Source organism: Papaver somniferum, chromosome 9 (genome assembly GCF_003573695.1).
Source record: "Papaver somniferum cultivar HN1 chromosome 9, ASM357369v1, whole genome shotgun sequence".
NCBI lineage: Eukaryota > Viridiplantae > Streptophyta > Magnoliopsida > Ranunculales > Papaveraceae > Papaver > Papaver somniferum.
This window is the reverse complement of record NC_039366.1, coordinates 11,840,366-11,858,980: the sequence shown is the minus strand read 5'-3', so window position 1 is coordinate 11,858,980 and position 18,615 is coordinate 11,840,366. Positions and strand designations below refer to the sequence as shown.

Sequence of the window (18,615 nt, the reverse complement as noted above, 5' to 3'; positions counted from 1 at the left end):
ATCTTTACCTAGTGACGAAAGTCATGAATGTTTCAATCACTTTGGAAATTGCTTTGACGAGAAATGGTGTAACAACTATATAACTTCCTCTAAGAATGTTTCAATGATTGGAATGAGAGTTTAGATTACATAACCAATCGATTCCTTGAACCGAAGTTCTCGAACTTTGTTGATCAAGAGAACCAGAAGTATGAAAAGTGCCAAGTCCGCGAACTCAGTCCGCGAACTGCCGAAGTTCTCAAACCCGAGAATTTCTGCTGGAGTTGAAAAACTAATTGCATGAGCCAAGTCCGCGAACCTAGTCCGCGAACCGGCGAAGTTCTCATCCCGAGAATTTCTGCTGGAGTTTGTAAACTTTGTCCGGTGTCTTAAGTTCGCAAACCTATTCTGCGAACTTGAGAAGGTTATATATCTAAAGATGATTTCTGAACTTAATCTTAAAAGACTAAGGAATGCTTTTGCAAACCGTGGCTATTAAAGTTCATGAACCGATTCTAGTGAATCAAATCATTTTTGCTTCAATTGTGTCTTGTGTAGATACATAAGATTTCCTTGCAATTGAAAAACTCTCTTAACTAGTTCATTTGAGTCATTTGAGCTAGTAATGGTGAAGAAGAACATGGTTGGTATGAAATCTCATATGGTTAACCTTTCGGTTAAACTATTGTTGAACCAACAATGCACACGTTTGGGTACGGTTAACAAACCTAGAAGCGTGCAGTTCATTTGTGTATAACAAGCTAAGTTTTCGATCTAACGATTGAGAAATATTAGCTTGAATCTAAATCAGGTTTTCATCTAACGGTGAATATTGATTGCTTTGTAACTAAGGAAAAACCCTGATTTGAAAGGCTATATAAGGAAGAACTGTAGCAATTGGGAAACCTAATCCCCACACCTCCTGTGTCATACTATTTGTATAAGCTAGAGTCGATTCTCCTTTAACCTTAGGTTTCTACCGAGACCTTGTAGGTTAACGACTTGAAGACTTCATTGGGATTGTGAAGCCAGACCGTAACTACTTTCTTGTAGTTGTGTGATCTGATCTTGCTGTTTCTATCGTATTGAGTACAATCGTAACGATTGGCTTGAGATTGATATCTCCGATAGACAAGATATAAAAGTAATCACAAACATCTTCGTCTCATCATTTGTGATTCCAAACTATCTTCTTTCACCGCGTCGATTAAGATTATTGTGACGTGACTGATAATACTAGGCTGTTCTTCGGGAATATAAGTCCGGGTTATCAATTGGTTCCTGTTCACCTTGATTTATCAAAATACGGAATAAAACTCGTAGGTATTTCTGTGGGAGACAGATTTTATCTATTACCGTAGACTTTTCTGTGTGATATAGATTTGTTTATTAAAGTCTTCGACTTTGGGTCGTAGAAACTCTTAGTTGTGGGTGAGATCAGTTAAGGGAATCAAGTGCGTAGTATCCTACTGGGATTAGAGACGTAGGAGCACAATTGTACCTTGGATCAGTATGATATTGATTGGGTTCAACTACAGTCCAGACCGAAGTTAGTTTGTAGTAGGCTAGTGTATGTAGCATCTTAATACATTGTGGGTTCAATCTAGACTAGGTCCTGGGGTTTTTCTACATTTGCGGTTTCCTCGTTAACAAAACTTCTGGTGTGTGTGTTATTTCTTTTCCGCATTATATTGTTTATCTTTATAATTGAAATATCACAGGTTGTGCGTTTGAATCAATCAATTGGGAAATCCGACCTTTTGTTATTGATTGAAATTGATTGATACTTGAATATTGGTCTTTGGTACCATTCAAGTGATTTCTCTTATATTCAATTAGACTCGCATATTTCCATTTGCTTGAGTAAGAATTGAATCGAGAAAGAGAGATATAACTCTTTGATATACTTTGTTAAGATTGAGTCTAGTTGATTATCTTGAGAGTATATTGGAGTTAGTACATACATATTGCTAATCGAAATATTGGGTGTGGTTGTTATACCCCCGCTTTTTCACCTTCAACCATTTTGTATACACACAAGTATGCATACTTTTGGTTCCCGGTTTTGGACTTATACACTAATGTGCGAACACACTATGCTTATATAAAAAGATGGTTACAAGATTCTAAACTCTTTATTTCAATCATTGATACATTCTTAGAGGATGACAATAGTCGTTTTCACACACTATTAGTATCAAAGCAATTTTCAAGATATTGAAATAATCATTATCGAAACTTTCCAAGCCTACATCAAATGATTGTATGACACAAACCATGTAAGATGTTACTCGGCAATTTTCTCATGATATAAGATGAACTTGGTCGAAGCGAAAGCTTACCAACACATATTTCGAGAAATAAGTAAGCGAAATATACTCAGCTCGAAATCTCAAATGTGTATAGAGAAAAGTATATCGTAAAACGACTTATGTCTCAATATAAGATATGGAGTAGAAATAGACTTTCCAAGTGATAGATGAGTTCAATTCTCCACATACCTTTTGTCGAAGAAGTTCCACAAGCTCCCCTTAGTAGTTTTTCGTCTTCAAATGATGAACGCCGTGAAAACGAAGCTCAACTACACAATCTATGTCCTAGTCCGAGACATCTATAAATAGGCTAGAAATCAAGACTTATAGTTTTGATCACTAACATTGACAAACATGCTTGAGATAGCAACGCATGCGAGTTCGACCGTGCCCTAACAATCTTCCCATTTGTCAATTTTACTGACAAAACTATCGATATATATGGATTACAAAATAAATAAAAATTGTAGCTTCTCATCCAAATTCTTGATCTCCTTGGCATCTTCAACACGACTCGAAATCTTCGTCACTTCCAAGTACTCCGTGATCTTAAAGGTTGTAAGTTCATCATCATAGTTATTGAAGATCCATAGCGATAACAATGAGAAAACAAATGCTCTCAATCATTGTTATATAATGTCATTGTATTATTACACATCATCAAAGTTCAACTGCACCACAACTTTTAAAACAATATTATGGTGATATGTATCACTACCCCTTAGTCAATACTTCATCTCAACATGAAAACCACTCCCCCTTACATAATGATTCGTAAACCATATGTATTTGTAGTATCACACTACACATTAATTCTCCCACTTTTTGTCAATATAAATTGGCAAAGGTACGAAAACTAGTGGGATCCTCACGAAATTTTCACAGATACTTCATGACCAAAAGAGAATACCATATCAACTTATTTAGATGCCATTATAAAGCCGAATCTAAATGCATTCATCAAGGAGTTTATAAAGATACAAGATAACCCCTATAATATTCGACAGCCGCACTCCCCACAAAGATTTGGCAATTAAGCACAAGTTCAAAAAGAACTCTCCCCCATAAAATGTCATTTCCGAAAGAACAACAAAGACGACCTTGCTTTTACAAGAAAAGAAGGATTTCTTTTGGATAAAATCAAATCACATGAAAACATGAATTTGTATCCAAAATATTCAATTGAATTAACCACAAGAGAACTCATGATTAATGCAATATAAATACACAACTAAATTAACCACAAGAAAGTGATCAATTCAATTGGTCATGCTCGTCATAAGAGAACTTACGGAGAAACAACTAAATTAACCATAAGAGAATGATCAATTCAGTTGGTTATGCTCAAACATAAGAAATCTTGCAGAGCAACACAATATATGCACAAAAATATGGATCGGAGATTGGCCAATACTGCGGAATAAACAAGGATTCATTCCATTTTCCATCACTATTTACACAATGACGTATAATAGACTTAATCCTTGTAAAGAAAAGTTTTATCCTTTCTTTTTATCAATATAATGACATAAAAGGCTTTAACTTTTGTAAGTCAAAAGTTTATTTTATCTTTTATTAATACTTTCATACCGACATAATAGAGATAACTTTTAAAAAAGTATGGGATAGTCACAGGTTCACGGACGTAAACAACATATGCCATAGCAATATAAAATCATAAAGATTACAATTTAAAAAATCATCTTCCAAATATATTCAATTAAAATTCAAGATTATCATTATACAAAGCTTTTGGTTGGTAACCTACAACAAGCTGGGTTCCAAATCACTTAGAGTTTAAATAAATAAATCTAAAAACATTGAAGATGAAAATCGTTGGACATAGCTATGTGTACTCACAATAATGGCTATTCCAAACCCTAGTTATTCTTCTAAAAACACAAGAAATAAATTCTCATACGAAGATTTACTAGACATTGAGACCTCTGAAGAATCTTTATCTTCCCCGAACTCCTTGTCGTCAACAACCATAGGAATATAAGGTTCGTGAAGAAATGAGTCAATTCCAACAAACCTTCTAGGCTGATAATGTCGAACCAGGGCCTTCTGAATTTCGAGAGTTCTCATAAAAAAAGCCTTTATTTGCTGAATCTCCTTCCTTGTTTCCTTCAACTCTTCAAGAACATCCGAAAACTTCTCTTGGCTTCCTCACATTCCTTCTTTTTCTTTTCAAAGTTGGGGGCAACAGAGATTTTTCTTTTTCCTTTATGATTGATAGCTTAACAAACATCTTTTCCATCAGAACACATGATGCTTGGAGTCTCCATACGTGTATGGGTTTGTGAGAGGAAATCACAATTTAAACTCAACAGGCAGTCTTAAGATGAAAATATTTTCAGAGAATGTAGGGTCACGGAACCTTTAAACAGCACAGGTTCACGCACGCAAAATTCACAACCCTGGTGAGAGTAGAATTTTCAAGACTAACCCTCTTTCATTGATAAGACAGAGAATTCCCTTCCAATATCAATTAGATATGAAAGAATTCCAAATTTGCAAACAAAATCAAAAACTAAGAAAAAAACTTTTCTTTTCTTAAAGCCTGAGGTGTGCACAATCTTGTCTCTTTTGATCAGGCACATGAGACAAGATGCACAAAAGCAATACAATCAAGTTGTGCTGCGGTGAACAACAATTTGTCCACCATAAACTTTTTGAAAGGAATTCATAGAACCCTGTCTATCAAATTGTTTAGACCATACTCTTTTCTCTAGTGGTCTTGACCTATCTTTGGAAACCAACTTCTTTGAAGAGGATAAATCTTACATACCTCAGCGGCTTTTTGAACAAGTTTAAGCTTGTTTGCTAGGCGATTTTCTCTTCGTTGAACTTTCTTGACATGTCTCATCTTGTGTTTATACTTAAATCCTTGAGATAACAATAAGAGCATGTCAATGGATAAGATGATTCAGACGCTCGAGATGTGCAAGCTGCTAGGCACACAGTGGAACCTGAAAAATCAGACAGAGAGTTTCCAAAGGAAAGGTTAATTTCTTCTTCTAGAAGAATATCAAGATTGATGTATGTATTGCTACAGTTATCAAAATCAATATCTTCACAAAGAAGTGTAACACTTGATTTTTTATCTTCATTGGAATCATAGTGATCACACATTTCATCAAGAGTTGCAGCAAGACCTTTGTTCCCAGTGTATTTTCTACGGTTCGGACACTCATTTGCAAAATGACCAAAACCTTTACACTTAAAGCACTGTGGCATATCCTCGTCGTCAGCCTCGTTAGCATCCCTGTTTTTACACTTAAAGCACTGTGGCATAACCTTTACACTTAAAACACTTTGTTCACAGTGTATTTTCAACCATTTTGTATACACACAAGTATGCATACTCTTGGTTCCCGGTTTTTGACTTATACACTAATGTGTGAACACACTATGCTTACATCCAAAGATGGTTACAAGATTCTAAACTCTTTATTTCAATCATTGAAACATTCTTAGAGGATGACAATAGCCGTTTTCACACACTATTAGCATCAAAGCAATTTTCAAGATATTGAAATAATCATTATCGAAACAGTCAAGCCTACATCAAATGAATGCATCACACAAACCATGTAAGATGTTACTCGGAAATTTTCTCATGATTTAAGATGAACTTGGTCGAAGCGAAAGCTTACCAACACATATTTCGAGAAATAAGTAAGCGAGATATACTAAGCTCGAAATCTCAAATGTGTATAGAGAAAACTATCGTAACACGACTTATGTCTCAATATAGGATATAGAGTAGAAATAGACTTTCCAAGTGATAGATGAGTTCAAGTCTCCACATATCTTTTGTCGAAGAAGTTCCACAAGCTCCCCTTAGTAGTTCTTCGTCTTCAAATGATGAACGCCGTGAAAACTAAGCTTAACTACACAATATGTGTCCTAGTCTGAGAGATCTATTTTTTAGTCTTTAAATATTATTATTTTTTTTTTCAAACTATTTCATTGACCATTTCATTTCATCTATCAATAATAAAAATAAAAACAAATATTAAATAATTATTTAATTAATTTTAGTTTGATTTTTTATTTGAAAATTATATATATATATATATATATATTAAAAAGTGGGTAAGTAAAATAATTTTTTAACAATCATAATAATAGTAACAATTAGTAAATTTAATACTATATATTTATATTGAATAGTAAAAATAAATTTATTTTTAAAACCAATAAAATCGAATAAAACTATTTTCAAAGATGTCTGTTTTTGTCATTTGCTACAACAACAATGGTTGAATTTGATATTTTATCAAACACACTTTGACTGCTTTTTTAATCAGCTTTAACTTTAGTTAATATTTTACCAAACATCAAACTGCTTTTTTCTCACAGCACAGCACAACAACGCACAACAGAAAAGTTCTTCTACAAAAGTATGTCAAGAGTGTGTTTGTTATAAATACACCTCTCATGTATCTGTAATAGACATCTGATAATAATACTATAAGACCACATGTTTATATCAATTCTAAGACTTTCACATGGTATCATTCGGGAAAAACAAGCATTAAAATTCTTTTTTGATCCTAGGTTTATCTCCATACTTTTCTTTAATGGAGAATCAATCTTTAGTTTCCGCTGCATCATCATCATCGTCATCATTAAAAGGTTACAAAAAGAAGAAAAAGAAGAAAACATCAAACTCTGATATTGAAGAATCTTCTACTTTCGCTGCTGTAATGATCAGAAATTTGGGATTTTGTTGCTACAACGATGAGAATACAAGGAAAATTCCAACTACAAGAGATTATGAATTTTTTGGATGAGTTATAGAATATTGTTGAATTGGTCTTGCCAGAACAAAAATGTGAAAGGGATAGCCTTGATATAGTTACACCAGGGATGTGAGCAGCATGTAATCCACAGAGATGTCACAACCTATAATACTATTGGAACTACTAATACCAACAACAACATCAACTTCTTATCAATAACATCAATAGCAACTTCAACATCAATCCAACAACAGTAGCTTCCAAGTAATATCAACATTCATATGGGTAATAACTTTTTAGTACCAATTTTCCCCATTTGTTCATTGTTACTTCTTTTTGTGTGAATATAGCATATGAAGTAATGATTTTCAATACCTAACTGGTTCTAAAAACATTTCAATAACCATTTATATGACTTGTTACTTCAAAACAAGTCATATCAATATTTTTACAGATCTGGTCTTACAAACACCAGTTTCTAAACAACATTTTGAGTCTCTTAACCAACAGAGAACACCAAAAATAATTTGAGTCTCTTAACCAACAGAGAACACCAAAAACAAATACTGAAAGCTACTATTTCTACTGTTATTCACCTTATGTTGCTGCGAATTCTAGTGGTTTTGTTAATAGCTCTACTGGTGCTTCAATTTTAACAAATGATGCTGTTAACAAACTCAATAGCTTGTTATTCTTATATTTTGCTGCTGGCAACACTATTTTCCATACTTTGGTTTCTCTCTGCATAGTTGAGTATTGTTGTTGATGTTCTTAGTGGACTTACAAGTTCTGGAATAATACATTATTTCCTGCTCATGTTTTGTGTATCTTGCGACATCACCCGCTTCTCCTACTACCACAGCTGCAGCTATTTCTCATTGTTCAAGGAAGGATATTTCAGTTTGGGTGTAGCAGATGTGCTAATACACTGGTAATGGTACTATGTGTGTGTGTGTAAGAGAGAGAGAGACTGATTTGCTTCAAATCAGCAGTTATTATCTTCAACTATGTTATACAGTGCATAAAACGAAGCTTCACTGCAGGTCTGATTAGCCATTTTTTCACCTTTGTTTATATTTGTGATTGTTACCAGCTGTGCAGTGCTGCTCCTTTTTAGTTGTGCCTCCTCCAGCCATAGTTCGTCAGCAACAAAAAGTAGTCTACCATTATGGGTCTGAAATACCTAGTTTTTCATCTGCGACAAGTTCAAACTTCAGCAATTAGTCTACCATGGCATGTAATACTGTTGTTGCGTTGGGACTTATCAGCTGCTAGCTCCTGGGTGCTTGCTGGTTGCTTCTCATTCTGTCTTCCACACTCTGCTATATTAGCATTGCTGATACTTTTGGAGCTTAGTGCTGACTGATTTCTGCTATCAAGATTACTACCTCTGCAGCTAGTGCTAGTTTATCATTTCGGCAACTTACTTTGGTTTTGTTTGATTACTATTGTGTCAGTTTGAGAGGGTTTGGCACTATCTTTTCTCTTTACATATCAAACTCTTACAGTGTCTGCCTGTAAGGTTTGAGGGGATGTGTTAGGAATAGGTAAAGTCAACTCAACGACTTGACTAAGTCTGTCAAGAGTGTGTTTGTTATAAATACACCTCTTCTTTATCTGTAATAGACATCTGATAATAATCCTGTAATAACATCTGTTTATATTAATTCTAAGACTTTCACAAAGGCTATGGAGGATATGGAGTTATTTTACGTGATACAGTCGCAAATCCAATCACTGCTTTATTAAAGTTCTTAGCATATGGAAAATCTTTTTTTACTCAAGTACTGATGATGGGTGTAAAGGCTGGTGTCTCACTAGCTGAGATGGAGAAGCATCAACTTTCTGGTGAACTTCGTATCAGGTGCAATTCGATGAATGTTGCATATCTTATTAATCGAATATTCAACTGCCATATTGTTGAATGCAGGAGCACAATTGATCTAGATGGTGATATTTGCAAGTGGTGTTATGATTATTTTTCTAGGTCTGAGGGCTGTGATCTGAGTTTGGTGCCACTATTGTGGGAAATTAAAGTTCAGACACTTAAAGCTGGCCAAAAGCTAGGTAATTAGAATGACTATTCAAGAGCTTTGAATGAAGCTGCATATTATCTTGTAAAAATGGAAAAAAAGAACAAGAAAGAAAGGATTTCCCGTAGCCTTGGGGATGACGGGCCAGGTGAGATTAAACCAGATGATTTTCCACAAGAGCTTAAACAGATTCTTTTGGAAGATGCTTTTGGTGAGATGCACAGGTACTACAACTATAGGATGGAGTGGTAACCAAAGTATGAATGTTTTTTGTTTGAACATTTATTAATTATGTAAGAAGGAATAAAACCACTGTTGGAGAAACTTTGTGAATCAAATGTGACCACTCATTTATACGCAGATAGATTTATTGAGACTAATACAAAAATATATGTAAAAATCTAGCTACATTTTGATCATAATATATTCTTGTCTGCATTTACATTAGCCGTGGAGAATTCATATTCATAAGCTCAAATCCAAATTCAATTCAAAACTGCTCTCCTGCTCCAACTTGATCTTTTCATAAGTACTTCTTGTTGGAAAACGATTAATAAAAAAAAATAATTTTTTAAAGTTTTAATAAAAAATTATAATTTATTGTTTTATTTTGTGAATGAAACTTTTTAGTCCCACATCGTGGAGTTTCCAATATTTAGTAGTTTTAAGAAACTATATAAACCTTTTAGTCCCACATCGGGGAGTTTTTCTTCTTAAATTGTTTTATTCCATTATATAAAGAAATTCACTCCTTTTGTAAAATCTATGGGAAAGGGGTTGCTCTATATTTTAGAGGGACCCCTAAGGGAAAATATTTTATAGCGTTTTTTTTTAAGCATTCGCGATTTTCCTTAACGGTTTTTTCGGAGTTGCCAAGCTCAAGTTGAGCATCTACTACATATGCTAGTAGTAGGTGTATTAGGGTGTTTTATCCTGGAGATATCCGTCCTGTGAGGGCTATAGCATCACTCTTGAGTGTAGCCGGGCGCTAATGTCTTAAGGACAACGTGTTGAACACGTGACTCACTCTGTTTTCCAAAGTTTTGCCTTGTTGCTGTTGCGGAGATACGGGGAGCTTGTTCGTTTCGTCAAAACAATCACTTCCATTATAAAGGAGCTAAGTATCAATAACTTTTGCTTATTTGATTTTTCTTTGTTTTTGATTATTGCACCCAACAATCTTAAGACATTAGTATTTGTAATAATCGAAAACGATTGATTGGTTTGTGAATCATGGATGTTAATTGTGGAGTGAAAAACAAAAACGAATTTCTGGTCAGCTGTAGAGTTTCAATTTTATCTTTTAATCTAGAAGTAATTTCGATGAACCCTTTTGACACAACGTAGTAGACATCCTGATAGTTACCCGCGTAAAATTTCAGAATTTTTGGAGTTGTAAAAGTATTTTTTTGATATTTTACAAAACATAAAAACGTTTCTGAAAAATTCTGACGAGCAGAAAATTGTTGTTAACTAAATTAATTTTTGTGGGGTAACCATGAGTTTTTTGAAACGCTGATTCAAACGAAGTTTGTATATATAGATGTTATCTTCAAAACTCATATTTTACTTTCTGATTTGGAATTGTGATTTGTAAATAAAGGTGTCATCTCCGAGGGACATGGCTAATAGCCGCATGTGGTTGGAAACAAATCTTCCAAAGATGGCAAAGTTGAGAACATCGAACGCAACTCTAAGCATGGTCTTCATGATAAAGGTATATTTCGTAAACCTGAATCCGGAATTACTTTAGTTAAGGGTGAGTGTTATGTTTGTAAAATTTCTGGCCACGCGGCAGTAAATTGTAGACAACATAAAAACCTTAATAAGTAGAAAGTTAATGCTAATTTAGTTGAAACAAACTAGAACGAGTTTGGTGGCATGATGTCGGAAGTTATTTTAATAACCAATGTGAGAGACCAGTAGGTGGACTCTGGAGCCACCAAGAATGTTTGTTGAAACAGAGACCTGTTCACCTCCTATCATAGGATAGGGGATGTCGAGAAACTCTTATTGAGTAACTCATATGCAATAGAGGTTGCATAAAAGGAAAAGGTCGAGCAGAAGCTCATATCTGTAATATTCTCACATTGAATGAAGTTTTCATGTTCCGAGCATATGCGAAAATCTTGTATCTTGTTTGTATGGAAAAATATTAAGATCTTAATTGAATCTGGAAAACTTGTTGTAACTAGGCAGTGATTTTTTAAGCAAGAGTTATAGGACTTTGGGTCTATATAAGCTTAACGGAAAAACTGATGATGTGAACGTAGTTGATTCTTGTGATATCTTTGTGTGATTGATTGTTTTACGTGGTAGACTTGGAACCGTAAACTTATAAGTCAATGCTTAACTGGCTAGCATAGGCTTCGTACCCAAATTTAGTTTGGATTTTGAACACAAAAGTGAAATCTGTGAAGAATCAAAATATGCTATAAAATCTTTTAGCACAAATGTTCAGAGTAATTCTAAGCCTTTAGAATTAATTCAGTTAGGCCTAGTTGACATGAGTTCAACCCAAAACCACTGTGGTAAAAGATGGTTATAACTTCCGTAGATGATTGTACGAGGTACTATCTTGTATACTTGCTTAGGATAAGGATGACGCCTTAGAAGCCTTAAGATGTATAAACTTGAAGTTGGAAACCAATTAGAAGCCTTGAACATAACAACCGTATCCTTAAGGAGATGATAATTTCCATGTTGATTAGTTCAGGATTACCTGCGGCCTTGTGGGGGGAGGCAGTCCTCTTAACTAGTATATCCTGAATAAAGTACCCTTTTAAGAATCAGATGAAACTCCATATGGTTTATGGAACGGTAGATGACCTTCTTATGAATGTGTCAAAGTGTGGGGGCGTTTGACTAAGATTGTAATTCCTCTTCCTAAAAGAACTAGATTGAAACCAAAAATGTTGATTGTGTTTTCGTATAGGGTATATTGAGTATACTTCTACAAATAGATTTTTGGTTGTGTGTTCTGATTTTTTCTGACATTGGTGTGAATATTATTACGGAATCTAGGGATGCTGAGTTCTTTGAACATGTTTATTCTAAACCTGTACCTCATTAGAGATGTGTTGTTGATCCCCTAGATTTATCTTCAAATAGTCAGAACTTATTTTAAAGGAAGATGAAGTTGATGTTGAGCCTAAGAGAAGTAAAATAATTAGACTTGAGACTTCTTATGAAACCGACTTCATAACATGCCTAGCTTAGTCTGAGCCACAGACTTGTAAAGAAGCCTTGATATCTACTGAAACCCCATTCTGGTAAGAAGCTTCATTTAGTGAAATGGACTCAGTCCGTTGGAACCAGACTTGGGAGCTTGCTAGTTTACCTCCAGGTTGTAAGACCATGGGATGTAAATGAGTCTTTAAGAGGAAACGATAGGTAGATGAAACTGTGGAAAAATATTAAGCTAAGTTGGTAGCTAAAGGCTATAAACTAAAAGAAGGTGTAGATTTCCTTGATTCTAATTCAATTGTGACGGAAATTACTTCCGTTGAGATACTAATTGTTATTGCTGCCATAAAGAACGTAGAGATACATCAGATGGATGTTAAGACAGCTTTTTCTAAAACCGTGAATTAGGTAAAGAAATTTACATAGATCAACCTGAAGACTTTGTAGTGAAAGGTTGTGAATACAAAGTTTGTAATTTGAAAAATCTTTATATGGTTTTCAAATAAGCACGTAAACAGTGACATGGAAAATTTAATCATGTGATAATGGATAGTGGATTTAAATTAATGAATCTGACAAGTATGTCTACAAGTAACTTGTTAAGGATGTCTGTGTAATTGTATGCTTGTATGTTGATGATATGCTTGATACAAACATAGATGTGATCAATTCCACTAAAAACATGCACTGAATGAGAACATTGACTTGAAAGACTTGGGCCCTTTTGATGTAATCTTAGGGATGAGGATTAGAAGATAATCAAACATTTATAAGTCTTAGTCGTTCTCATTATGTTGAGTTGTGCTTAAGAGATACAATCAGTCTGATTGTAAACCTGCTTGTACTTCGTACGATTATTCTTGTAGTCTCAAGAAAAATAAGGGTAGTGGAGTATCTTAACTTGAATACTCAAAAGTTATAGGATGTCTGATGAATTTAATGAACTGTAAGAGTCCAGACATTGCCTATATTGTGAGTAAGTTAAGTGGATATAATTGTAGTCCAGAGCAAGAGAATTCAGATGCACTGAGTAGAGTATTATGGTACCTAAAATACTCTTTTGATTTATGAAAGGTATCTTGTTGTCCTTGGGACTTTATGATGCAAACTGGATAGTTGACTCAGAGGAGTCTAAGTCTACGAGTGGATATGGTTTCACTCTAACATGTGGGTTTGTTGTTGGAAGATTTCCAAACAAACATATCGCTCAATTCATTATGGAATCTGAGAGTATTGCGTTAGATAAAGCATGAGAGGGGGCCGAGTGCCTAAGATGATTTTTAGAAGACATTCCTCTTTGGCATAGGCCTGTGCCAGCTATATCTATACATTGTGTTAGCCAAGCTATAATAGTTAAAGCTAAGAAATAACTAATCTCAATCGGCGTTATTTCCATTGATTGGATAAAGTCCAAGGAGAATATCGCGCAATCTTTGACGAAAGGTTTGTACAAAGAGATAGTTAAAAATGCATCGAGGGGGTTGGGGCTTAAGCTCATATATTAAACTTGCCATGAAGGATACTCAACCTTGCTGACTGGAGATCCCATGATCAAGGTTTCGAATGAGACAACTAATTTGTGGTGGGTAAAGGTAAACACTATCAGAGATTTTCATTCTCTGTCCCTTCCCTATGGTGTAGACGTGATAGTGTGACTGCATGTGGAGGATGACTTTTTAATAAGTCTTAATGAGTTCTATAGTTTCAATTTAAGATTGAAGTGGGGTGTAGCAGTAACACTCTTTATGGAAACTCACCTATCTGAATGAGGAAGTGGGTCGCTTCCTGTGAGAATATGAGCTGATTCTCTAGAGCATTCTGAGAAACAGGATACGCCCAGGGCCAAAACGGACAAAACGGCACGAGCTTGGCAGCAATCTTGGAGATATCACCCGTGGTTGTTATCACGAATTACATCAAATGCTAGCAGTTCAAGACATAGTTCACTGTCTCTAGCAAGTAATTCTGGTAATATCTCACTAAGCAAAGGTTCAAGACCTCATGGACACCTCTGCCTAAAATGGTATTTCCTGCGTTTTTTATGTGATTTTCATTTTGATGGTTTTGGTATTACTGGAACTTAGGACCTAAAGGTCACTAAGGGTTCACTAGTTCATGCTTTTTCACTTTGGTGAAAGATACCTGTAGTCTCACCATGTGAGAATTAAAGATGAAAGCTCTCAATACTATTATGATTTATGCAATCCATAGTATGACCCTGGGGTCAACACACTTTTGTGTGAGGGAGAGGACGTAGAAATGACTAGTATGATTTCAACACTTGCACGATCAGTCTGTTTGGATCGTGAGGTTGGGATGTTTATTTACCAAGATCTATCTGTGTTTTCATGTTTTATTGAGTTTTCATTCATGTGGGGGATTGTTGGAAAACGATTAATAAAAAAAAATAATTTTTTAAAGTTTTAATAAAAATTTATAATTTATTGTTTTATTTTGTGAATGAAACTTTTTAGTCCCACATCGTGGAGTTTCCAATATTTAGTAGTTTTAAGAAACTATATAAACCTTTTAGTCCCACATCGGGGAGTTTTTCTTCTTAAATTGTTTTATTCCATTATATAAAGAAATTCACTCCTTTTGTAAAATCTATGGGAAAGGGGTTGCTCTATATTTTAGAGGGACCCCTAAGGGAAAATATTTTATAGCGTTTTTTTTTAAGCATTCGCGATTTTCCTTAACGGTTTTTTCGGAGTTGCCAAGTTCAAGTTGAGCATCTACTACATATGCTAGTAGTAGGTGTATTAGGGTGTTTTATCCTGGAGATATCCGTCCTGTGAGGGCTATAGCATCACTCTTGAGTGTAGCCGGGCGCTAATGTCTTAAGGACAACGTGTTGAACACGTGACTCACTCTGTTTTCCAAAGTTTTGCCTTGTTGCTGTTGCGGAGATACGGGGAGCTTGTTCGTTTCGTCAAAACAATCACTTCCATTATAAAGGAGCTAAGTATCAATAACTTTTGCTTATTTGATTTTTCTTTGTTTTTGATTATTGCACCCAACACTTCTTTTTGACGAGTTATGTCAGTGACATCAGATGGAAATACTTTCGTTGTTGAAGAAGTTTCAATCATGGAAAGCTCTATGTCTTCTCATATGACCACCCTAAAGATCTTCCAGTCCCGAACGTTAAACCACAAATTGAACACTCATATATGCATCTTTGGTTTTTTGATACTTTGATCATCTGATGCATACAAGTCTGTTAACCGACGTGTCTTACAGCTCCCTCTATGTCCTCCTAATGCTTGAAACGACGGAAACTGTTTACTACATGTTTTGCACTCGTGAAAACGGTTTTGAGTACTCGTCTGTTGCTGAAACGAGGATTGATAGTCAATATCTCTATGGTCACGTGATAATAACATTAAACTCTTTTCCGTGGTTGCTGCGCTGCTTTCTTCCATTTCTCCTCTACTTCTCTTGTCATGCATGTCTTCATAGCCGACTATAATAACGTGTATACTTGTAGTAGCGGACTATAATAACGTGCTGCTTTGTTGTGAATGCAAAACAACGTGTTGCTTTCTACGAAGTTTAGTTGGGGGTTTTCTTGGTAAGTGATCATTAAATTGATAAGTTGGAGTCAGATGTGAGAAAGAACTCAACATACAATGCTAGCTTGGAAATTCCTTGCCGCGGAAATTCATAAACAAAGAAAGAAACAGAGACTCTCGAGGAGGAAGTGAATTAAAAATGAGACCATATTGTCAGAATTTAACATGAAAGATACGATTTTGCACAACAACAATTGTAGTGTACCCTTTTTCCCTATAACAACCTTTCAAAAATATTTAAATCTGTTTTCCTTCCTAGTAAAAGGATCAAATAGAATCTCGTTCGTGTTTTGAACGTGGGTTAGAGCCTTCAAATTATTAGTTCAATCAATGTTGGCCGGTGGCTTTGAAAAGTACAGCAATGTGCAACTCAAAGAATATAAAAACGCATCTGCTCGAGTCTCTGAGTCAACATACAACCATACGGAATCAGACCTTTTTATATAAAAACGACTCGGTCCGAGTATACAATTCTTATATAAAAACGACTCAGTCTGTGTATATAAAGGATGAAATACGGAATCAAACCTACTACTTCTTATATAAAAACGACTCTGTCTGAGTATATAAAGGATGAAGCTTCCTGTTAGTTTTGCCTGTATTTCATCATGCTAAGCTTTTAATTGAATGGGTTGCTGAGAGATGGGGGTCCATAGTTGGTGCTATAACGGCATGTGTAATCTGCAGCATTGTCCTAGTCTTTGGGTTGGTGGCTCGGTTTGAGACTACAATTCGTACATAATTGCGAAAATGAAATAAAAATAGAACTGAGATTTCTTGATTCATTAATTATACACTCAGATGTTGGCTGTTGGCTGTTGGGTCCTTTAGTCAAACCAACCCACCAACTTGATAACATGTCTAAAGTTAGGCCGAGTTGACTCATCTAGTCAATTGCAAATCTGGTTCGACGAGTTAAATAACCCGAGTTAACCCAGTCAGTTGGATTACATTTAGTTGCCAATGAGAAACCCGTCTATTTACTTACGGGAAAAAAAGAGAGGAGCAAACCCTCTATTTTGGTACTTGATTTAGCAAATCTTTGTTTGAAATCGTAAGGATAAACTATACATCTTTAGTTACAGACATTCTCATTCAAGTGTGTACGATTCGAACAAGCGGAAGGAACGTGATTCATGTGGTATCAGTTGATTTCGTATCAGGCTAAGGTTTCTAGATGATGTGGAGTTCGATCTAGTTTTTTGTGGTCTTTGCTGTCAGGGACGGAGCTATCCTTAATTCCTTAGGCCAGGAGTGGGCCGAGTGGCCAAGCGAGGTCACCCTATTATTCCTGATTTACTGCATTAATGCATTTAACGTTTGAAAACTTTCCAATACAATTGAATGACCTATTTGGCATTGGTCACGCTTACAAAGAAAATAAAACTAAAATCTAACAACATTGTGCCGTTTTGCTTCAATATTTTAGTACTGGTACAAACAATAACAAAATCTAACTACCTAATGATCGATGAGTAAATTCCATAACGCGTAATTAAGCTATTAATATCAATGAACAATGAGTGTTTGCTTATCATAAGTATATGTTGCTGGTCTGAGCTGGATTACGTGGGAATATAGAGTTTAATTTTTATAATGAGTTGTTAAGTTACAAGTTAGCTGGATGGAAGTGCAAGCTAATAATTTGATGAAGCAAAAAAATTCTCTCTTTTTCTAATATAATTAAAAAAAATAGGTATCATCGATCTGTTTAGTTATGTACATAGAATTTGTTGAGAACAATACAAGAATGAATTCTATGTAATATCTATGTATACCAAGGAGGTATTGTACAAAATAATCAAATAAAACTATACAACACGGGTGGTGTGAACATCTGTTTGGTTGCTCCTACAAGAGTCGAGAACTCAAAATCATTGCTATCTTTTGTTGTTGTTGGCAGAGGATCAGATAAATGCAAATCCAAGTTCAGACCCAGAATTCTCCTGCTGCTGTTCGATCTCATGAATACCGGTACTTGTTTTGGAGTAGTATCATCAGTTGAAACACCAGATGAAGAGGATGACAATCCTGCTGCTGTTGTGAATGAAGATTCAAGCATGGCAGATCTATGTCTTCTCATATGCCCACCTAAGGCCTGTCCAATAGCAAACTGTAACCCACAAATCGAACACTCGTGAATCTTTGGTTTTGCTGCTTGTTGCTGATCATCTAATGTTGATGGATCCATTAATTTAGGTTTCTTGTGGCTCGCTCTATGTCCTCCTAATGCTTGAAATGACGGAAACTGTCTACTGCATGTTTTGCACTCAAAAACACGACTCTGAGTGCTCATTGGTATCCTCTGTGCCGGAACCACGGATCGATAATCGACGTGATCTCCTTGCTCACGTGATAATAACATCAAGAACTTTGCCATGTTTGCTATGCTGATATCTTCGATTTCTCCTCTACTTCTCTTGTTACTCATCATCATGACTTTGTACTGATTTACTTAACTATAGAAGGATATATCAAGGATTTTTTTTTAGTTTCGAAACTATGATTTGGTTCTTAGAAAAGAAGATATAAAGGGGTTTTCGGGGGAGTTGAAGTGTGTAATTAATTGCTGCTGTTTTGAATGAAGAAAACAATCGGGAGAAGGCGTATATATATAGAGCGGCTGTAGATGTATCATGTATTCAAACTTCAGAAGCAGTTACAGCCGACTAAGGAATAAGAAAGTTCTGTTGACTGAAAAATGTCAAAAATAACCTTAGTCTCAAATGGTACGCATAAAAGCAGCTGGGGACTTTCTGGGTAAGTTCTGAAATAGATT

At 35.2% G+C, this 18,615-nt stretch overlaps 1 protein-coding gene across 1 annotated transcript; it reads right to left on the bottom strand.

Moving 5' to 3' along the window:
• Positions 1 to 17,542: 17,542 nt before the first annotated feature.
• On the bottom strand, positions 17,543 to 18,397 carry LOC113308153 (zinc finger protein ZAT12-like). The gene has a single exon (XM_026556633.1). The coding sequence runs from the start codon at positions 18,271 to 18,273 to the stop codon at positions 17,638 to 17,640; it is 636 nt and encodes a 211-aa protein (XP_026412418.1). The 5' UTR covers positions 18,274 to 18,397; the 3' UTR covers positions 17,543 to 17,637.
• Between the last annotated feature and the right edge of the window lie 218 nt (positions 18,398 to 18,615).